The 23,946-nt window shown below is 46.0% G+C and overlaps 1 protein-coding gene across 11 annotated transcripts in view; it reads left to right on the top strand.

Moving 5' to 3' along the window:
* The window catches only part of vit (vitrin), a 157,014-nt gene extending 141,110 nt beyond the window's left edge, over positions 1-15,904 (top strand). For all 11 annotated transcript variants that reach the window (XM_084321731.1, XM_084321736.1, XM_084321732.1 and 8 more), the window contains 2 exons: positions 14,813-15,326; positions 15,692-15,904. In XM_084321731.1, coding sequence (XP_084177857.1) covers positions 14,813-15,326; positions 15,692-15,870 — 693 coding nt within the window. In that variant the 3' untranslated portion in view covers positions 15,871-15,904. The remainder of the gene's footprint in view (positions 1-14,812; positions 15,327-15,691) is intronic.
* The last annotated feature ends 8,042 nt before the right edge of the window (positions 15,905-23,946 follow it).

The raw sequence follows: 23,946 nt of genomic DNA, 5'->3' as shown, positions 1-23,946 counted from the left end.
CTGTATATGGCGTTAATCTCTTTTTTTAGTATATTGACTTGATTTTCCAGTCGAACCGAGTTGTTGTATTGTAAATAATTAAATAACGTTGAATAAAGCGTTTCCAGTTCAGCCAGTTTTGAGCATCGATTCTTGCGTATTTTGGAGGAAAATCTATCAGTGAAATCCTTGATCATTCCCTTTACCGACATCCATAATATTCTGGGGTCCTGCACCGAATTAGCATTCATCCGTAGGAATACCGTAAGAGCTTCTTTGATTTGTGTAATGAATTCCTTGTTATTAAGCAGCATCGAGTTAATCGCCATCTTGGGGCTCGGGATGATAGTATACCAAATGTTCCTTTTAGGAGTAAATAACAGTGATCTGATAATGCATTGGGTATCATTTCCACATCATAGTTATCAAATAGTCTCGGGATGCAAAAACGTAATCTATTCTGGATAATGTGTTATGTCTCGCAGATCGGCAAGAGTACTTCCGGATCGTGGGGTTGAGTGATCGCCATAAGTCATTTACACCTGTAATCTTCGACCAATCCTTTAATGCATTAGATGACTTTTTTTGTTCGTTGGAAAAGGAGGGGTAAGATTTATCCATCCTTGGATTCCAAATGGCATTAAAATCCGCACCAATTATAAATGAGTATTCGGGAAGGTCTAACATTGCTCTGGTAAGTGTAGTGAAGAAACTAACTTCGTACAAATTTGGGGCGTATACAGCTACCAACGCTATTTTCCTGTTCTTGTGTACAATCTTAGCTATAGTTATCCGACCATCTGAATCAGACCATACTCCCTTCAATTCAATATTCAACTTCCGTCTAACGACTATGGCAACTCCACGAGTTCTCATTCCAAAGGAAGAGTGACTAATGTTATGATATGTGTTGTCCGCTAACGTATCTATGTCTTTCCCTAAAATGTGTGTTTCGCTTAGTAGAGCCACGTCAACCTGTCCTTTTTTCATCAGTGTGAGCACGCTTTTGCGTTTGTGTTGATTATTTATTCCCCCAGTGTTCCAGATCATTATATTCAAACTAGCCATAATCAATACATGTTGTTGTGTAGTTGTTGGTAATGCTTCTGGAGAGCGAAGCTACAATAGATATACATCCAACTATTGAGGTCCCATTGAGAGCCGAGCTTAAAAACATACATTTTTTTTTGATCAAATTTTTTTTATTATTATTCACATGAAACAAGACAACACATTAACCACAATCACAATACATAGAACTTCACAAGAAAATAACAAAAACAATAATAATACAGACTAACAATTTATACAGACAAAGAGAAAAGAAAACAGAGTTCAACCTTCTAAATTTTAATTCCAAGGGGTACTATCTAATAAATGGTCTTTCCCAGTGTTCAGCCCCGATTCCCGGCCGTGTGACCCTATATTAATAAAACGTACATCTCCAATCCACCACAAGGACCATTTTTTTAGAACACGACCCGAAAACAGAGCAATGAACCTTCATGAAAAAACAAAAACCTGTAGAGGTGTTCCATAGACTCACAGAGACCGTGTAAAAGTGGCCAAACAGTGAAGAAATAGTTAAATAGCTGCCCCCCCATAATATCCCCAGCTAAACTCAAGATGACAAGACAAAAGACAAGACAGACAAAACATTTCCTCCTCCCCCTCCCAAGAGACCGCCGGACTCACCCGAACACGCACCTCAACCCCGCTCAGCCTGACCTTTTCGGCTGCTGCAAACCACAGGTCAATACCTGCCTGTCCCACCCCAATCACCCGCGCCGTGGATATCTCCAGATAAATCACATCCAATAGTGTTAGGGACCAGTTAATCACTGTAAGCTTCTCAGGCTCCTTCCATCTCATTGCTATTAGCTTCTTCGCTGCTGTGACACCCGCTAGGACAACCCTTTTTAGTTGAACGGACGCAGGTAGTGTCGTTATATCGTTCAGGAGTAGCGTAACAGTTGTGAATGGGATAGTTAAGCCACACAGATCTGAAAGTTTGTCCGTTATTGACCTCCAGAAGCGGGCCACTGGTGGGCAATCCCAATACATATGCATATAAGTGCCAGTGGCCTTTTGAGAGCACAAAGTGCACCGAGAGTCGGTTATCAGTCCCATAGCAAATAGCTTCCTAGGTGTAAGATAGGTCCTATGAATATAATAAAAATGAATTTGCTGGTGATTGGGGTTGCGGGAAGACAATGCCACATTTGCCCAAACATCATCTCAGTCAAACTCGGGGTCCAACTCCGGGATATCCACACGCCAGATTGTATCCAATGATAGATTTTTATACGTGGATTGAATTAAGAGCGTATAAAAGTCTGAGACAAACCCTCTGGAGGTCGTCCTGTCCACTATGAGCCTGAGGAAGGGGTGTGGGTGCAAAGCTTGAGCCCACGGCACGCCATGCGCCCTCAGTGCTGACCTTAGTTGAAGATAAAGAAAAAAGGACTCGCCGGGAAGATCATAAAATTCTCTTAAGTCCTGAAACGCACGGAGGCCGTTCTTATCATAAATATCCTCCAGAGTATGCACCCCCCTCCTTTGCCATTGAGGAATATTAACCGGCTTGTGCCCAACAAGTAATTGCTGGTTATTAAAAATTGGAGAGTCCAGGTGCCATGGGCATTTAACCCCACACGACCTCTGTACATTACGCCACGTTTGGATCACGTGAGTTATGATCGGTCCATACCTCAGCCGGCATTTCGAAATAGAGACAATAGAGTACACCACATCCTGCAATCTTAGCGGTGAGACCGCCGCCGCTTCTAAGGAGCGCCAAGATACAGCATCTACAGGGTCTAGCCAGCACATCAGAGGTCTCAGTGAGAAGGACCAGAAATAAAGCTTAAAATCAGGGATTGCGAGGCCCCCATCTTGTTTCCTACGTTGAGTAGTAGCTCTTTTGATTCTCGGGCGTTTGTTATTCCAGATAAACTTAGATACCATCGATTGTACCTTGCGCCAGTGGTCTATTGGAGGGGGCAGGGGGAGCATTGAGCTAACAAAATGTATCCTAGGCAGAACGTTCATTTTGATTATGGAAGCTCGGGCTTGTAAGGAGTTAGGAAGGGACGACCATCTGTCTAGATCCTGGCGTATTTTATCGTGAAGTTGTACTTAGTAGTTTGACTCAGCGTGGGGAATATCTCTATACCTAAGTATTTCAAATGTTCCACTATGGGGATATCAGCTGGTAGTCGCACCGCCTTGGCCAGCTCATTAAGAGGTAGGCAGGCTGATTTGTTCCAGTTAATCATAAAGCCTGACAATTTACCAAAGTCGTCGATTATTTCCAATAATTTTGTGGCCGACCGGGAAGGGTCATCCATAAAAATCAGTAGGTCATCCGCATAGAGAGCAATTTTGTGTGGTGTATTATTGATCATTATGGGGACGATGTCCTCTGATTGCCTAATAAATTGGGCCAATGGTTTATTTTCAAACAGTTTTTGCCTGTCAGTATCATTGCCGACGGCGAGGCATACAGGACTTTAATCATATGAATAAAATTCTTTCCCAGACCCATGACCTCAAGTACCTTCCACAGGTATGACCATTCTAGTCTGTCAAACGCCTTCATGGCATCCAAAGACAGAACAGTGGACGGAGCTGTATTGTCTTTACTGTTATCGACTACATGCAACAGCCTCCTAAGATTATCTGCAGCCAGGCGCCCCCGGGATAAAACCAGTTTGATCGCAGTGTACCAATACCGTCATAAATCTCTGCAGGCGGCGGGCCAGCACCTTGGCAAACACTTTTAAATCGGCCCTGAGAAGACTCAAGGGCCTATAGCTACCACAATCATTGGGATCTTTGTCCTTCTTGAGAAGTAAAGAAATCAGTGCCATGTTGACATCTCTTGAGAACTCCCCCTGTTCGATAGCGTAATTGATCATATCGAGCATCAATGGGCCCAGTTGGTCCCAGAAAGCTAAATACACCTCGGGTGGAATACCATCCCAGCCTGGTGCCTTACCCCTCTGCATTTCAGCGATCGTCTCCCTTAGTTCCATAAGGGTGATCGGTTTCCCCAGTTCCTTAGCCTCTTCCTCAGAAATGTGGGGTATCTCAAGCCCGCCAATGAACGATTCAAATTTAGAGTCGTCAAGATCAACCTCTGAGCTATATAACTGTGAGTAAAACTCTTTAAAAGTGTCGTTGATCTTTTTCAAATCAGTAGTGATTGTACCCTGTCGCGTCTTGATCGAGGGGATATCCGAGAAATGATCATTCGAGCGTATTTTCATTGCCAATAGATGGCTAGGCCTGGAGCCATGAAAGTAGTAATTTTGCCTTGTCCTATGTATCAAGAACTCAGACTGTTGTTTAAGTATGGAGTTTATTTCCTTCTTGACTATCTTACGTTGTGTGTTTAGTCGTTCACTATAGTTAGTTTGCAAAGATGCGTATAGATCTGCATATAATGTTTCCAGTCCTTCTAGTTTTTTTGATCTGGATTTACGTAAGTTGGAGGAGAAAAGTGTGACATGACCCCTGATAAATCCTTTCAGTGCGTTCCATAGGACCCTGGGGTCATCGACCGTGCCAACATTGATCTGCAAGAATTCAGCTAGTTTACTCCTGAACTCAGAGCAGAAATCATCGTTCTTTAATAAGGTTGAGTTAAAACGCCACCTGGGAGCTCTCGTGGAGAGCCTGCCAAAGGTTGCCACAAGGAAAATCCCCTTGTTGTTCCGAGAGAGCCAGGGGAACCAATGAGACGTCGAAACTATCAAACAAATTAGGGGATGCGAATGCATAGTCTATTCGAGAGAAGGTTTTGTGTCTGGCAGACAGGTGAGAGTAATCCTTGAGGGTGGGATTGGATAAGCGCCATAGGTCTGCGAGCCCAGTGTCCTGGGCCCACATCCTGAGGGCCTTAGAGGACCGTTTTTGGTCGCTTGTTTCAGAGGATCCGGACCTATCCATCTCCGCATCCCAGCACGCATTAAAATCGCCACCCACAATGAGAGCGTATCCAGTAAGTTCCAACATATTCTTCGTGATTGTATTATAGAACGCTGAATCAAATGTGTTAGGGGCATACAATGCTATTATTGCCATCTTCCTATGAGAGAACTCAACTTTTGCTATAGTAATCCTTCCCTCCGTGTCCGACCACACATCCAGGACTTTGATATCAAGGTTACGTCTTGTAACTATGACGACTCCTTTCGTCTTATCATCGGCTGAGGATGAGGAGATAACATGATATTGTCGATTTGCTAGCCTTGACACATCACCCACCAATAAATGCGTCTCACTAAGGAGAGCAATGTCAATATTTCTTCTCTTCAATAACCAAAGGACACTGGCACGCTTGTGTGGGGCGTTAAGACCTCCTGCGTTCCAAATTTAAATATTCAATTTAGCCATGGTCGAGTTTGTCTAAATGCGTAGAGAACATACCAGTGCAGCCAGGCTGAGTACAGAGGCGCTGATCCAGGCGGGCCCAGACGGTCAGTCCCAGGAGTTCAGAGGAGGAACAATTACACACATATAAGACAACAGTACATAAAACACATAAAAATCCCACCCCAGTTACAACCCCCCCTCCTTCTACTCTAAACCCTAACCCACCCGTCCTATTATAAGTCCTCCTATACCCACTCTCCAATACCCTCCCTATGCCCCATCCACTAAGGAGGGTCATCTTCCTATCATTTCCCACTGGAGTCATAGATTCAATAAGACACTCCCCACTCCGACCCCCCTCTAGATAAACCCCTGATTAAACCCCCACTAGTCCAATAAACACAATTAATAATAATAATAAAAAATAAAATTCCAATAAAGATATCGGTCGAAAACCACCTGAGCCTTGGCCCTAACATGAGATAACCATAATGGAAAAAATAGCCATTATTATATAATAACTCAACATCACCCCTGCAACCATCTATTTCCGAGTCTGCGCATCAACGTTGCAATGTTATAGCACAAATGGATAAAGGAAAATTCAAAACAAAATTAAATTAAAGCATACCAGCATATAGTCTAAGGCAGGATCGGATCACAGGTAAATTGTGCAGACAGATGTCATTTAAACAACGACAATAAAAGAAAGGGAAAAAAGGGGGATTATGGTCAAAGTGCACACCTGTAACAGCCCCTCTGAACAGGCACAACGGTTGGAATGACATGTAAGAATAGAATTAAACACATTCATTAACCCGGTGATGGTAATGCAATACCTGACACAACCTGTTATCATATATTGTTTCAATAAAGATATCGGTCGAAAACCACCGTGAGCCTTGGCCCTAACATGAGATAACTGTCATGGAAAAAATAGTCATTATTATATAATAACTCAACATAACTTATGTAAGAATAGAATTAAACACATTCATTAACCCGGGGATGGTAATGCAATACCTGACACAACCTGTTATCATATATTGTTTCAATAAAGATATCGGTCGAAAACCACCGTGAGCCTTGGCCCTAACATGAGATAACTATAATGGAAAAAATTGTCATTATTATATAATAACTCAACATAACCTTTGTAAGAATAGAATTAAACACATTCATTAACCCGGGGATGGTAATAAACAATACCTGACACAACCTGTTATCATATATTGTTTATATATATATTCAACCGATCTTCTCCTACCGGAGCCCAAAGCTCAAAACAGCCTGGATATAAAAATAAAAGCATACAAGAAGTTAGTTAGGGACCCGATCACCGTTGAATTGTGCGAACCGATGACACTTAAACAGCAACAACAACCAAAGTGCGTAAATATTAACGGGTCTCGAATGTATCAGCGCAGACGTTAGACGCAGCCCGCTAGCTAGCCCGAGGCTAGCGCGTAAGCTAGTGATGAATCCGGATAGCACGTTAGTCTATTATGTACATTGTTCAGCTAGCTCGTTAGCTTCCAAAGAGGCGATACACAAGTACGACCATGAGGTCAGCTTTAGCAAGTAACAGAAGTCATTGGGAAGCCCCGCTAGTTGGATGGGCAGTTAGCAGTTAGCATGTCTGGGCATGACAGCAAGTGTTTGTGAATAGCCGGCCCTAACAATGTATTCCGGCCCACATCGCCAAGTCACTCACCCGATATAGTTATCAAGCTACAGTCTCGGGTATCCCCTCGAGATATTCCTTCGTTTTAGCCAACGACCAAAATGAACGCCGACCATCGACCTTATCCAACACAGATAATTTCGCGGGAGCGAATAGCGTGGGCCTCAGGCCTAGTTTCCATAGCTTGGACAGGACCACTTTGTATTCGCCTCTCTGTGCTTGAACCTCCGGTGTAAAGTCTTCGAAAATGGCCACTTTGTGATCGCCAAGCCTTAGATTACCCCTTCTGGCCCGAGCCGACCGCATGATGAGTTCCCTCTGCTGAAGCCTGTTCAGCTTGACGATGATGGGCCTCGGCTCCTTGTTCACACCAGGAGTGGACCTGCCCGCTCTGTAGGCCGACTCACAGACGGGAGGGGAGGAGAGGACGTCATTCCCCAGTATTTTTTGCAGCAATTCCGGCATGGTCTCAGAGAGACGGCCTTCCCCGTTGCCCTCCGGTACTCCAACAATCCTGATGTTGTAGCGTCTCTCCCGGGACTGCATTTCCACAATTACCGACTGTAGTTTGGTAACTTCAGCCTGCCTAGCCAGCAGGGAGGACTCTAGATCCACCATCTTCTCACCCTGTAATGATACCTCCGTCGATAGCGCAGCTAGTTCGATAGCATTAGCCGAGGAGACAGCGTGCAGCGACTCCATCTTGTCTATCAGCGGGACGACCGCCTACCTTATTTCTTCTGATATCTCTCGATGAAGGTTATCACAAAAATCCGCCAGCACTTTCCTTTGTGCTTCAGCGAAGCGTGTCTCAGATTCTGCATGGAGCTTGGTCATGACCAAGAGCACAGCTTCGCTTATCTCACCGACACCGGGCGATGGTGCGGCCTGGCCCGGTGGTGGTTTGCCGGCTGGGGCGCTCATGGATCTGGTTTCCACCACCGACATTGCAGAAAGTCGAAAAAAGTCGACTACAGTATTTGAAACACGACGACTCAACAAGCAGACAAAAAACAAATAAAAATAAAATAAGGACTAATGGGGAGAAACGTATATTCTGCATGGTAGAAGGGAGCTCACGTGAAACACGTCTACTCCATGATCGCTCAGCTCCGCCCCCCCTCTTAAAAACATACATATATACAAATAATAATCCCCTAGTCCCCCCTCCCTCCGAGATTCATACAGGACTGTGTTCCATAGACACATCCTATGCGTATGACTCCCTCCCTTACGCCACCGGGTTGCCCAAGATGAGCTTTCTAACCCTAATCTTCCTATGCTAATTGCCATAGGATCTAAAACTTTCATTCTAATTCAATAGAATGTCACTTTTGGTCTAGCGCCTTCCCATTAATGTAATAACAATAGTGTGAAAAATGAAAAATATACCTCTATTGATATATTCATTTGAACCTTCTACTAACTTATATTGGAACCATCAGAAAGATGAAAAGAGTGAAGAAAAATACTAACACAAAAAAAAAAAAAAAATGAGAATTAAAATAAAACTCAACAGAGAGAAAAGATTAAAAAAAAAAAAATAGATTTTTAGAGCTACATTGTGCGAATCCCTAAAGCAGTGGAGTAATTGCTTAAAATATTAGAATAACCTTGCTTAAAATATTAGAACAACTTGTCATGCTTATTATACCTTTATATGTGGCTTTAAAACCTTATTGAGCTTCCATCACTGGAGCTTATGCATATACATACCGGATGTTAAAGTTCCAGGCCTTCTTTGTAGGCGTACAGTATATTCTAGAAGGTTGTGGAATATCCTTGTAAATTCATAAACACTGCTGTTATGTTCCAGAATGTTCTTCCTAACCGGGAGTTATGACCCACTAGTGTTTTCCAGCATATTCCAGATACCGGAGTCTCAAGGCGAGCACAGAAAGACTCAGAAGAAGCTTCTATCCCTAGGCCATCAGGCTGCTAAACGAACAATGAACACTACACAACAACAACCATCAAACGCACATAGCACACACATCCACACGCACACACTCACTTTAAACAAACACACTGTAGCACCCACTCCACACACTTTATAGCACACACTCACTTTAAACAAACACACTGTAGCACCCACTCCCCACACTTTATATTTATTGATGAAAGATTGCACTACAACTCGTACACCTTACTGTAAATTGTACCTACATTGTACCTCATCCCATTTCTGCTTGCACTATATAGTATTGTACATTAGTACACTGCATAGTATTGTATATTATATGGTAACTCAGTTACGTCTATTCTGCATCGAACATTGTACATATGTCTATACTGAACACTGTGACCTCATTTTCTACTTCTAAATTACATGCTATACTATGTTATTTGATACTATCTTGTCTAGCACAGTCTCTGGAGCGTAACAGTAAGAAGCATTTTGTATGAAAGTATTCTGTACTTCTGTATGACAACTATTAAAGAAACTTGAACTTGAAACTTGTCCGAGAGGAAAGTCCAGAATATTCCAGAGTGTTCCCAATGTTATTTATTGGATTATTGCCTCCTCAGAGACCAGAAGACTATAAATATATTGCCTATCGTTCCGTATTAAACACTTTGTGCCTCAGTGTTGCCAACATGCATATCAGCTGTTGCTTTTGTTGAGCCGTGGTAAAGTCATTCTAATAAAAATTAAAAATGATAAAAAGAGACAAAAGAAATTGAGAAAAAAGAGAGAGATGAGTAGGCTTGTCTTCTGCCTATGTTGCGACCGGCCCCGGGGGACCAGATCCATGTTGCTTCATGTATTCATCGGCGTCTTTAGGCGAGCGTAATCGTGCCTATTACCATCTTCCCCCAAGATGGATAGTAGTGCCGGGTACCTGAGGCTTGGCTTAAGATTCCTCTTGTATAATCTCTGCAGCACATCCTTGTAGGGGACACGTAGCGCAATGGCCTCCTTACATAGATCCTCGTAGAAAGATACTGGTTTATCACCATATTTCAGTTTCCCCCATTGATTGCGCGCTCCTCTGATGATCGCGTCTCTTATTTCTGTCTTGCGCAGAGTAGCAATGATAACCCTCGGCCTCGTCCTGTTGCCTCTTTGGTCTTGTGTACCGACTCTGTAACATTGGTCCACTATTGGCGCTGTGGGTAGGATATGGTTACCTAGAATTCCTGCTAACACAGTTGGAAATGTGTCGTCTGTGCAATTGACTGATTCATCCAATCCCACAATACGGATATTATTTCTCCGGTAGTAACGTTCGGTCTCGAGCCGCCTTGCCGTTGCTTCCTCTTCGATGTCTTGTATTTTCTTTCGAAACGCTTTTTCCACCTGTTTTATCTCCTCCGTTAACTCTATAAATCCATCGTTAAGTCTTCTCGTTCTCTTGGACTTTCAGTGTAATTCCTAGCACCGTATTCTCCACTGCAGTGATTCGCCCGGCCTGTTCCGCAGCCGCTTTTATAACCTCTTCGAATTTAGTATCGATGTGTACTTTGAGTTCGTCGATGTGTAATTTGAATTCGTCAATGTGTAATTTGAAAGCAACCATCTGATCCTTCCCTGCTTGTATCTGATCTTTTATCAGGTCCTTCCCTGCTTGTATCTGATCTTTTATCAGGTTAGTCAGAGACTTGAAGTCGGGTTGTGTAGCCTCCATGCTTATGTCAGTTGAAGTTGTAGGAGCATTGGGTGACACGGTGGATTTGACGGAAATTTTCTTCTCCAATTCCCCTGCTTTCTCTCTCACGGTGTTTATCCCCGCCGGTACCGCTATATTGTCGTCTGCTATCACCCTCTCGGGGTTAGTCGTCGTCGGTTCCGGTATGTTATCCGCTACTGTCTCCCCGACGGGGCTAGTCAACGTATCCTTCGAACGTGTAAAAACTTGCGCCGTTGTACTGTCAGCTCCGAGTTTCTTTCCACTCTTTTTCTTGTCCTTAGGTTCCATGTTGATTCTTTATTTCTTTTGATATAGTTAGTAGAAGGTCTTATTTAATATATACGATGTGGTTTAATCTCATTAGTGTTGTTAAAATAAGGTTTTTAAACGAAATTAACGTTAACGGGAGCGGAGCTGTAACCAAACGCGCCTGCTACATATTGCTGTCAAACCGGAAGATCTGCATTAACACAATTTGCGCCAACAACGTTTATATACGTGTTTGCTCGACAACCGTTGAACACCAACCATATACGTTATTTGGTCAGTTTTCTTCCTTTTTTTCCGATTTGAATATTCTATTCAATGTCACGGACCTGTATGTTGCCGTTAAAAGGCATACTGGGACCCTGAGGGTGCAGTACCGGCCAGATCCTCCCAGGTGGCATTATAGAGAGTGCAGTAAACCCTTTTCCAGACCGCGTGTTACGTTTAAACCGCTCCGGGCGCCGTTTTTTAGTACAGGGAAGCCTAGAGGTTCACTCTGTTGCACTGAAAAGTGTCCGGGACACGCGATGCATGTGTTGTGCCGGATTATGACGTGGACCAGATGGACATCAGATGGACCAGATGGCGATCAAACAATTGGAATATTCTTTTTGGAATAGCCCTGGTCAAAGGTAAGGACTATCTGACGTCAATTCCAGCTTGATCGTACAATGTTCTCATACCGATCCAGCTGATCAGCGTGTGTAGTGTTCACAATGAATGCCGTTACTAGCAATCAAAGCATCATAAACTGCCCCCCCCCCCCCCCCTTTCATGCATTCATGATGAAACATAATACCTATACCGATAAGGATAATAGCTGGCAGTGAATGAGTTAACACATTCGGGGCCATTGGGATCCGTCTAATCCCACTCTATACGGCCAGCATATCAAAACAAACTTTCATTGTGCGTGAGGCTGTTTGTAGAGCTAAATCTATACCTTATTTTAATGCTATCTGTCCATTCTCATTGTCAATTGACACTATAAACCGTCCCTTCAAGATGCCTTAAATAATAAAAAATGTCATCAATACGTTCCCATTTTATAGCGTCTTGAATATGAACGTTATAGCAGAATGTTCTAGTATATTTCCTGGAACGCAAGATATAGGGTGCTAAGCTAAAATTTTTAAATCGAATGGCGTTTCAGTTATACACAAGCTAGAGCTAAAACTCAAAATGCATATTGTCGGTATCATGGTCCACCATGAATGCATGAAAGGGGGGGGACGGAACGGGACGTTGTTTCTGATTATTGATTACCAATAACGGCATTAGCCTCAGTAGCCGTATTAGCTGATCGGCTGGTTGGCTATGATAACAAGGCCTGATCAGCATGTAATTTACGTGAAAAAGCTCTTACCTGTGGCCGGTTTGATCCCCAAAAGGATTTCCCAGTTATCGATCGCCATCTGGTAGATCCATATGTCCATTGGCTGATGATATATTCCTTTACTGCATACTGAATTCAGCGTCCCAAAGACTATTCCAGGCCATCGGCTACACGCATAGCTTTAGGCTAACAGAAAAACCCATGCATACTAAAAAAAAAAAAAACACCGGTCTGTAACAGGGAACACTGCATTATCGAGACAGCGCCCCTATGAGGATCTGGCCGGTAATGCACTTTTCCGAATTCCAAGAGTAGGGTAAATCTGCAGTGCCGCAGGGTGACATTGAGTAGGATATTACAATGGAATAAAAGCCAAAACAACCTTGCCACGTATATATACGTGGTTGGCCCTCAAGCGTTGGATCCGAAACACGTATATATACACGTGGTTGGCCCTGAATGTGTTAAAGGATAAGGCTGATCCATCCAGCCAACACCAGATCCATCCAGCCAACACCAGATTATAGTCATATCCATCCAGCCAACACCAGATTATAGTCATATCAATCCAGACAACACCAGATTATAGTCATATCCTGAAGTCATAGAACTACATTGTTTTCAAAAAGCCATTAAAGCAAGTCACAGAGCCGTACAGCTTGCTTTGGGCAGTATAATTCATCATGTTAAACAAGTCACAGAGCTGTACTGTTTATAATTCATCGTGTTAAAACAAGTCACACAGCTGTAATGTATATAATTTATCATGTTAAAACAAGTCACAGAGCTGTACTGTTTATAATTCATCATGTTAAAACAAGTCAGCCATACAGCTTGCTTTGGTCAGTATAATTCATCATGTGAATTAGGACCGCCCCCCCCCCCCCCCCCCCCCCCCCCCCCCCCCCCCCCCCACTGACACACACACACACACCATCACACAGACACACACTGCCACTCTACTGCCATTATTTATTTTTACTATGTACCACTGCTGCTAGAAGATTTGCACAAAATTCTCTTTTTTACTCATTCATTTCATTTTAGCTACTGTTTATATTGTATATAGTCCTGTATATTGTGTGTGTATATTGTGTCCTATATGTTACTTTATGTTTATATTGTCGAGATCTTTTTATATACACCGTGGGAAGTGGGGAACGTAATTAAATTATTCTGTATGTCTTGCACATTATGGGAAATTACAATAAAGTTGACTTTGACTTTGATGTTAAAACAAGTCACAGAGCCGTACAGTTTGCTTTGGTCAATATGATTCATCATTACGATGAACACAGGCATTGTACTTTATCCCGGAACTACTTTATGAAGTGACAGCGATTGCTTTGGAAGTAGTTCTGGTTCAGACACTGTCGCTGTCACTTCTTATGTGAAATCCTTGATCCAGGTGTCTGTCTCCTAACCTTGATCCAGGTTTCTGAAATCCCGCACCACTGCCTACACTGTCCTACCATGCTCTGTAAATAACTCATGTACAGATACCGATATGCCTACTTTGTTTACTTGTTTATTGCACTATGTCGCTCTATTGGTTGGACTCTATTATTATTATTATTATTACTTGTATTATGCACATCGTTGCGGGCGAGACGCCCCGCATTTCACTGTATACCTGTATGCCGTGCAGTGCATGTGAGCGGAGCGTGAGCGGCGCGGGGAGCGGAGCGGGCGGTTTTGACATGAGCGAGGAGTGGGTTTTAAAATGGGTCGGCGCGACGTCCGGAGCGAGAGTTCTCCTCCGCTCCAATCCGCTCCGGGCCGCTCACACAGTGGTTTAACACTGATGTAATATACATGTATTACAATGCCAAAGCAACAGATGGCGATGTACAAACATGAAGGCAATTTTCAACCAATGAGAAGGGTGAACCTGTGATATCCTGTTCAGGCTTTGTCACTCACATCCTGTTAGAAAAAGTTTTGACGCCATTGTTGTTGTCGTTAGCTTACATGCTAACGTTAATGGCAGCGACCATAGCATTGTGGCTAGGCTAGCTATCATCGCTTAATAGAGCTAGTGAATGGATAAACAACGTTATTTAACATTGCAGAATGGGTACAATTACAATGCGGCTCAATACAAACAATTGTTAAGGGGCCCAGGGGGTGTAGACTGTTGTAGTTTGAGCTAATTTACAACATGCTCCAAAAAAAAAAAAAATCTGTGATGTGGAGCGGGGAGCGCTCGATTCAAGGTGAGCGAGCGGAGAGCGACTTGGGGGCGGGGTCAACATGAGCGATTAGCGGAGCGGACCAAGCTTTAAAGAGCGAAGAGCGCTCACGTGGCCTGATGCCGTGACAAATAAAACTCTTGTATCTTGTATCTTGTCTCCTAACCTTGATCCAGGTTTCTGTCTCTTAACCATCATCAGGTTTCTGTCTCTTAACCATCATCAGGTTTCTGTCTCCTAACCATCATCAGGTTTCTGTCTCCTAACCATCATCAGGTTTCTGTCTCCTAACCATCATCAGGTTTCTGTCTCACTAACACCCTGTTTGATCCCACCCCTCCAGGCCGTGTGTCGTACCAACGGGTTCTACTCTCTGCCCGTGGCCAGCTGGTTTGCCCTCAGGAAGGCGGTGCAGCCCCTGGTGAAGCGCGTGTGCGACACGGACCGCCTGGTCTGCAGCAAGACCTGCCTGAACGCCAACGACATCGCCTTCGTCATCGACGGCTCCAGCAGCGTGGGCACCGGCAACTTCCGCACGGTGCTGCAGTTCGTGGCCAACGTCACACGGGAGTTTGAGATCTCGGACACGGACACGCGGGTGGGCGCGGTGCAGTACACGTACGAGCAGCGGCTGGAGTTCGCCTTTGGTCAGCACAACAACAAGGCGGAGCTGCTGAATGCCATCAAGCGCATCAACTACTGGAGCGGAGGGACCAGCACCGGAGCCGCCATCACATTCGCCGCCGAGCAGCTGTTCAGCAAGTCCAAACCCAACAAGCGCAAGATCATGATCGTCATCACGGACGGACGCTCCTACGATGACGTCAGAGCGCCCGCCCTGGCTGTCCATCGCCAAGGTGAGAGAGGTCAACGGGGTCAAAGCCAAATACTTTATAACACAAGTGGGATATAAAATACTCAGCAGTGACGAAACGCTGGTACGTTTTGTTTGTCTACCAGCCACTCTGGCAGGTAATCTAGTCTGTTCTGATGATTAGGAATGCTTATACAGGATACCAGGCAGATTAAACAGAGTAGAGAGGGATACCAGGCTGATGGCAGGCTAAACAGAGTAGAGAGGGATACCAGGCTGATAGTCCATAGTGTGATGTCATGTGGAGCGTGCGTGTTTGAACGGTGTCAGGAGCAGCTGCTGAGCGTGAATGGTGTCAGGAGCAGCTGCTGAGGACCGGTGTGTAAGCGGCTGTGTCTGTCTCTCCAGGTGTTATTGCCTACTCCATCGGCATCGCCTGGGCGGCGCAGGACGAGCTGGAGTACATCGCCACGGATCCCGACAAGGAGCACTCTTTCTTTGTGGACGAGTTCGACAGCCTCTACAAATTTGTACCCAAGATCATCCACAACATCTGCCAGGAGTTCAACTCCCAGCCCAGGAACTGAGCCAATGCCCCTTGGACAGACCTCACCAAGGACCTGGGGTTCAGGGAGGGGGCGAGGGATGGAGGGGGATGGACAGGGCGGGGCCGAGCGGGGGGTGCAGGGTAACAGAGTAGGGCCATCTTGATCTCATCTCAGCTGCCGAGTCTTAACGGAACACTAATTGTAAATGTAACCATTCTCTTGCCCAGACGGTGAGGCTGGATTTGCAGCAGTGACCAGAGGTTTTGATCAAGGAGATGTCTTTCTAATGCAGGTGACAACAGTGGGTTTGAATCAAACAGATCTAAAGACCTTTATATCAGCGACGATTTAAGGCAATCATTCTACAGTTATGTGGGCAATTTTTTCCAACAAATATTTTTTCATTATACTTTTGTATTTTATATCCCATTATGGGTAAGACCAATGAACACTTTACTTTTGGGGGCACGATAATAAGGAAAGGATGTACTGTACCTGAGAACTTATGAAGAACTACAGTATATGCTAACAAACAATCGGTTATTAGCAGAGTATTAACTAGATGCAGTGGGTGCTGCCGAGTTCTGTGCAGGACATGATTTGGACGTAGAATAAAATAAAAAAAACAATTGATTAACCATTTGATTTGATTAATCAGTTAAATTATATTTTTTCCTAAACTTTTAACATAGACTGTAGTTTCTCATTAGTTCCTCTGTACTTACTCCAAGTTATTATCATAATCCACATTATCTGTATGTATTGAAATGTGAAATGTGCCAAATTCTAAAGAGCATTTCTTAATTTCAGTTGCAGACTTCTGTGAAATCCCCTGTTATATTATCATACTGTCATCGTGTCTCGCTCTTGCCATAATGAGATAACTCTTATCTCCCAGCACCTACTGTGCTCATGAACAAACAATTTGCACCCATGCACGTGACCAGGCCACACCCCGGCGTCCTCCTATAAGACGCCGGACATGGTCATACTCTACCTTCCTCTTTTTTTGTTTCCAACATGGACGCTGCAGTGCACTCCATGAACTAGTTGTTATGAAATGCAGAGAGAAATTACACAATGTTGTGTTTTCAATGCTAGCGTTTGTGATACTGCTCGTTGTCCTGTGAGATAACCGAGTTGTGTATTGGCGCAAGGGGCAGGATATCTGGGTAAACATGGTCGTCATGACTCTGAGTTGGATGTTTTCCCAGCTATCCTGGAGCGAGCGGCTAATGCTAATGCTACGATGCTGGGTCACTGTCCCTTTGTTCCCCGCCGTGGGCTGTCATCTCTCTTCCCTCCTCTTAACCGGTTCATTGCTGAAGGTCAATTGGTATCTAATGTGGGGGGTTTTGCTGAGGCTTATTTACCCCTTTTATGGGTGAATGGGCTGACAACAGGGCGCAAGGCAGCCAGGTAGCATCGATCCTTTGCCCTGGCATAGTTGAACGGTGTCCCAACCGGAAGCCGACGCCTGAGGGCGAGTCGGCCCGGCAGGTGGCCGTATGGGCTGATGACGTTTATACAGCCACAGGATGGAATTTAGCGGCGACCAGTGTCATTGCTCAGTTGACTGTTTTTCTGTCCACATTGGTGTCGGGTAGTGGGGCTGTAGGGCCAGCCGATGCCGAAAACATTGCAGTGTTTTTTGGGGTTATAGAACTTTTAACTCAGTCGCAGGCTATAACCGCAGGGAGGATCAGGATGCTATCAACTCTTATTCACAGGCATCTCTGGTTGGAGCAGTCTTCCATTGAGGGCTCCCCTTTCCGCAGAGGGACTCTTTGGTCTTTCCGCGGAAGTGCGGGCGGTATTTGACCTGGGCCCCACACCGCCTCGCACCACGCAGCCAGAGGTGAGAGCGCGGCCTCGTCAACAACTGTGGCGAGGCCCTCAACCACCGGCCATGTTTCCCCCGCCTGAGGTACCCTGGACACAACGAAAACAGGTGATCGCAAGGCCGACAGCCTTGGCGGCCGAGGGATCGGCTACATTAGATGAGCACGCCCTAAAAAAACTTTGCTGTCTAGCTAGATAAGGGCTCTGATTTGTTTCCTTTGGTTGCGGGCCGCGGGCCGCGAGTGGGGACTACGTCCAGACATAGTCAGACAGGTCTGGGACCGCTTCGGGGAAGCCTCGGTGGATCTGTTTGCGAGCAGACAGTCTCACCAGTGCCCCTTGTGGTTCTCGGTCAGTCGGGGGGACAATCCTCCGTTGGGGGTGGATGCCTTCTCGATGTATCCATGGCCGCCTGGGATTCTGTACGCGTTCCCCCCCATACACCTGATAGCTCAGCTGTTGGAGCGGATACGTCGGGAGCACAGGACTTTGATCCTGATCGCGCCGGACCGGGGCACGGCTGTGTGGTTCCCGGTCCTGATTCAGCTCTTGGTAGCCCCGCCGTGGCCTGTTCCTTGGTCATCGCGGGCCCTCTCTCAGGCACACGGGTCTCTGTGGCTGTTCCCTGTTCTGGGACAGCCACTGATGGTTTGGCTGCTGAGGGGGTGAGTCTGGAGGGGATGGGTCTTGACCCTTCTGTGGTCGACACCATCCGAAACGCGCGTGCTCCCTCCACTATCGCGGTTTACGCGGGTAAGTGGTGTACTTTCTCAAGAGTGGTGTAAGGTGGGGGGCTGGGACCCGGTGTCCTGCCCCCTGGACGCTGTCCTTTCCTTCCTTCAGTCTATTTTGGGTAGACTGTCGGCCTCGACGGTGAGGGTATATGCCGCAGCTATATCCTCTTGTCATGTGGGTTTTGAGGGCATTACATTGTTCAGCCACCCTCTTGTGAAACGTTTCCTGCTTGGCGTTCTGCGTCTTAAGCCGGTGGAACGTTCTCTGTCTCTGAGTTGGGACCTCCAACTGGTCCTCGGCCGGTTGTCGGAGGCCCCGTTTGAGCCTCTTGAGCAGGCGCCGTTGGAGCAGCTGTCTTTCAAGACTGCGTTCCTGCTGGCCATCACCTCCGCTAAGCGCGTGGGTGAGTTGTGTGCTCTCTCGGTGCGGCCTGAGTGCCTGTCTATTCGTGCCAATAGCGGTGCAACTCTGAAGCCTAATCCAGTCTTCGTGCCAAAGAATATCCGGAGCTCTTTTCGCTCCAGGGATATTGTGATTCAGGCGTTTCATCCGCCTCCTCACGCTAGTGGGTTAGAGGCAAGCCTTCATCTGTCGTGTCCTGTCCGTGCTTTGGGGGTTTACCTCAGTCGGACACAGGATCTCAGGGCTGCCGATCAACTATTTGTTTGTTACGGTGGCCCTCGCGCTGGTAAGGCACTGTCCAAGCAGCGCCTGTCACATTGGTTGTGCGAGGGCATTGCCCTTTGCTACACGTTGGCTGGACAGGTCCCCCCTGGGGGTGTCAGGGCGCACTCCACTCGTGGAGTGGCGGCCTCTGCCACCTTGTTAGGGGGGGCCTCGGTGGAGGACATCTGTGCTGCGGCCTCCTGGTCCTCCCCGGGTCCCTTCGTTAAGTTTTACCTCATGGACATGACTGGGGGTTCTGTCTCCTAGGCGGTTCTGAGGTCTGGGACCTCCCCTGCGTCCCGCCAGTCGGTGGGTTAAGCAGGGGTGTGTGGGTGTGTGCCACGGGGTGATGTGTCACACGTGGTCCCGCCTGTACTGTGCGCTTTTAGGGGTTTCTGGTTCCCTTTTTTTCGCACTTTGGTGGAGTTGACTGCCTCCCCCCCTTCGCTAGGACGGGCGGGTGGACGGGACTCCCCCCCCCCCCCCCCCCCCCCCCCCCCCCCTGGCAGTAGGGCTTACGGGCCCTCAGGGGGTACACTTGTCGGGTCACACGTCTGCTCTGCCCCATATCTCATTATGGCAAGAGTGAGATGCGATGACCTAGTTATATGAATACTGGCAGAGCGTCTCGCTCTAGGCGCCCTGAGGTCCCTTGGTTGGGTTTTCAATGTTGGAAACTTTTTTTCCAGAGAAAGGTAGAGTATGACCATGTCCGGCGTCTTATAGGAGGACGCCGGGGTGTGGCCTGGTCACGTGCATCGGTGCAAATTGTTTGTTCATGAGCACAGTAGGTGCTGGGAGATAAGAGTTATCTCATTATGGCAAGAGCGAGACGCTCTGCCAGTATTCATATAATTAGGTTATAGGATAACCTTTCGTTCTTGTGTTTATGTTGAACAGACAGCAGGTGCAACAAGGCAGCCCTCTGCAATCACAAGCGCTCGTGCAAAATCAGCCAAACCCTGCGATATCTGTGACAGCTCGCAAAGTTGACCAATCCACTCAATATTTCTGCATAAAATGGTTCAGCTGCTCACTCTTTTCTGGTGCCCCCTCCATGAGACATTCTGTTTACATAGTAACCCCAAAGTGAAATAGGGCTAATTAATAGGTTAATGGTTTAGAGATGCCGTTGCTTCATTTACCACATTGACATTTTAAAAGATAGTGACGCCAGTCCACCTGTTATATTCCTTGGTGATTAGTGCCATAGCGTGATGAGAGAGAGAACCAGGTCTCATTCTGGTGCTTAAATCATGCCATGTGATTGACAAAAGTAAAACGACCTTATTGGGACGCGTCTATATTAAAGGCAGCCCAAGAGTGCTTCCGCGTTTCTCTGATTGGCCACGACGCCCATGTGACCGCGGCAGAGCGGAAATAGGCTGCTGCTCCGGCGAAAGAAAGACAGGCATTCTATTGCCATGCTCTGCGACAAACTCTAACCTTAACCAACTCCGAAAGAATGCCTAAACTTAACCCTAACCTTAACCAACTCCGAAAGAATGCCTAAACTTAACCCTAACCTTAACCAACTCCGAAAGAATGCCTAAACTTAACCGGCGAAAGAAAGACAGGCATTCTATTGCCATGCTCTAAGACAAACTCTAACCTTAACCAACTCCGAAAGAATGCCTAAACTTAACCCTAACCTTAACCAACTCCGAAAGAATGCCTAAACTTAACCGGCGAAAGAAAGACAGACGCTAGTTACGCTAGCTGAGGAACGAGTTGAGCTAACCGTCGATGTTAAAACAGGGGGGATTACGAATGCATAATGCCGCGGCAACCTATGCACCTCTGCCGCTTCGCTCTGGCGCTGCCGCTCTGCCGCGGGGCGTGCGCGGCGTTGTCACGTGGGGCGTTGCGGCCAATCAGAGAAACACGGAAGCACTCTTGAGCTGCCTTTAAAGAAGAGGCTATTGGGACGCGTCACGCCGCTTGCAGGGAACATGCAGCATCCTAGCACTTCCTCTTGTGGCTTAACATACTACATCAACTGAACAGTGTTTGTTTTTTAATCCAATTCGCTGTAAAGAGGACAGACTTAGAATTGGTGCATATTTGATCTTCGTAATAGGAGAGATTTTGATTGTAGGGACATTGTTCAAGTTCCTCGCGAAAGAACCGGCACTGATGTTTTTGCTTGCTGCGTTGGTATTAATAATTTGGTTAGATAAAGGTTTCTTCCTGCACCAACTACGCATGCTAAGAGATGGAGGTGAGAAGGTCATTCAGATCCGCAAAAGGAATCAACGAGCGCTCCTTGGAGTGCATTCAGGAGGCTGAGGGGGACGTGGCGGCTCGTTCGGTGCTCCTTGGAGTGCGTTCAGGAGGCTGAGGGGGACGTGGCGGCTCGTTCGGTGCTCCTTGGAGTGCGTTCAGGAGGCTGAGGGGGACGTGGCGGGTCGTTCGGTGCTCCTTGGAGTGCGTTCAGGAGGCTGAGGGGGACGTGGCGGCTCGTTCGGTGCTCCTTGGAGTGCGTTCAGGAGGCTGAGGGGGACGTGGCGGCTCGTTCGGTGCTCCTTGGAGTGCGTTCAGGAGGCTGAGGGGGACGTGGCGGGTCGTTTGGTGCCTGACCTGCAGGTAGAGATGACAGATTGTGAACTGCCTCCTCGGGGTGAAGATGGTTCCTCTCATCAGTCACTCATATTCTCTACTGGTTGCGGTTACTTTTCACATAGCAGTTATTTCCTGTTTTGTTTGTTGTTGTTGTTGAAAGAGTATTTATAATATTCTCCCCGTTATGTCCCTGTTTGTACATATACATATTAAAAAGCCTTTCGCTTATAATTTTCAAATACATAATTGATCAATATTTTAATGCAATTTTTAATAAAATAATGAAAATCATCAGCATTGATTGTTGTACAATTTCCTTGGGAGTCGTCTGAACCACACAACGCATGCTGACACATTCTGGCTGTGGGTGAAATGAGGACATAAGTGTGACACAGTATCCAGCAAAGCGGGGTTAGAGAGTTACCGGTAGATCACAATTATCATAAATAGTAAATGGTGCATTTATATAGAGCTTTTATCCAGAGTGCTTTATAATTTGGTTCCTCACATTTTACCCATTCAATCACAAATTCACACAACGACAGCGGAGGCAACCATGCAAGGTGCCGACCTGCTCATCGGGAGGAGTTAGGGGTTAAGTGTCTTCGACACGCTGCCCAGGAGGAGCTGGAATTGAACCAGGAACCTTCCTATTACCAGACGACCGCTCTACCTCCTGAGCCACTGTCGCCCCCTGGATTATGGATGACTGAATCACTATTCAAATATTCAAGTTTAGTTTTAGATTAAAATCCAAAACATATAGTTAGATCTTTCAGTTATTATATATTTTATGGTTTATTTATTTTGTATTGGTTATTTATGTTATCTGGATAATTAGCTAATCCTGCTTTGTGAAAGATCCTCTGTGTGAGACGGGGATGTTGAGGTTTTAAGGAGGGGTATGACATACATGACATGGGTTACTTTATACACGTATTCCATTACAGTTACAAGTTACCTGTTGAAAAATGTATTCAGTAACTTCCTCTAAGTATCACAATATAAGAATAATGCACACTTTCGGTTACTTTTGTCAATGTCATATCTCATATGGTAAAAGACAGAAGAAAATACATCAAAAACCCAACTTCTTTAACTGAGATGTGGAGTCAGGGACAGACTGGGACTGAATGGACTTTTTGACCCAGACTGGCACCACAACCAGCCTGCAGACACTCCTCCACAACCAGCCTGCAGACACTCCTCCACAACCAGCCTGCAGACACTCCTCCACAACCAGCCTGCAGACACTCCACCACAACCAGCCTGCAGATACTCCACCACAACCAGTGGTGCAGTGCTGGTATAACGCGGTATAACGGCGTTTTACCTCTGTCACTGAGGCTGAAGTACGCGCAATCGCGCACGGATATGTTCCTGCGTATACGCGCAGTCACGCACACAAAAATCCGCTGTTCCCATTCATTGTAACTAAGTACCGGCTCGGCCCGCGGGGCCGCGGCCACCGTTTTTACATAACAAAAGCACAGGTAGAGTGTCTCCAACGGCCACGTCCGCGAGTACACGGTATAAACGGATCATTTTGACAACAACAATAGTATCATGTTCATGTTCCTACCTGCAACGCAAGGATGCCACCGGGGGGGGGAGGGAGAGAGAGAGAGAGAGAGAGAGAGGGAGGGGGGGGGAGAGAGAGTGTAAGAGGGGGAGAGAGAGAGAGTGAGTGAGTGAGTGAGTGAGAGAGAGAGAGAGAGAGAGAGAGAGAGAGAGAGAGAGAGAGAGAGAGAGAGAGAGAGTGGAGTAGAGGGAGAAATATATGGGGGTTGAGAGATTGTTAAGTAAGAGAGCGATGGAGAAATATATGGGGGTTGAGAGATTGTTAAGTAAGAGAGCGATGGAGAAATATATGGAGGTTGAGAGATTATTAAGTAAGAGAGCGATGGAGAAAGATAGGGGAAGAGAGAGAGTGAAGTAGAGAGAGATGGAGAAAGATAAGGGAAGAGAGAGAGTGAAGTAGAGAGAGATGGAGAAAGATAAGGGAAGAGAGAGAGTGAAGTAGAGAGAGATGGAGAAAGATAAGGGAAGAGAGAGAGTGAAGTAGAGAGATGGAGAAAGATAAGGGAAGAGAGAGAGTGAAGTAGAGAGAGATGGAGAAAGATAGGGGAGAGAGAGTGAAGTAGAGAGATGGAGAAAGATAGGGGAAGAGAGAGAGAGTGAAGTAGAGAGAGATGGAGAAAAGAGAGAGAGAGTTGAACATTGTACATATGTCTATACTGAACACTGGGACCTCTATTTTTTCTTCTTTTTACATGCTACTTTATTTTATTTCATACTTATCTTGTCTAG

The sequence above is a fragment of the Notolepis coatsorum genome (genome assembly GCF_963971535.1).
Source record: "Notolepis coatsorum genome assembly, chromosome: 9".
Taxonomy (NCBI): Eukaryota; Metazoa; Chordata; class Actinopteri; order Aulopiformes; family Paralepididae; genus Notolepis; species Notolepis coatsorum.
Note: the sequence above shows the minus strand (reverse complement) of the source record. Positions and strands in the feature narration are given on the sequence as shown.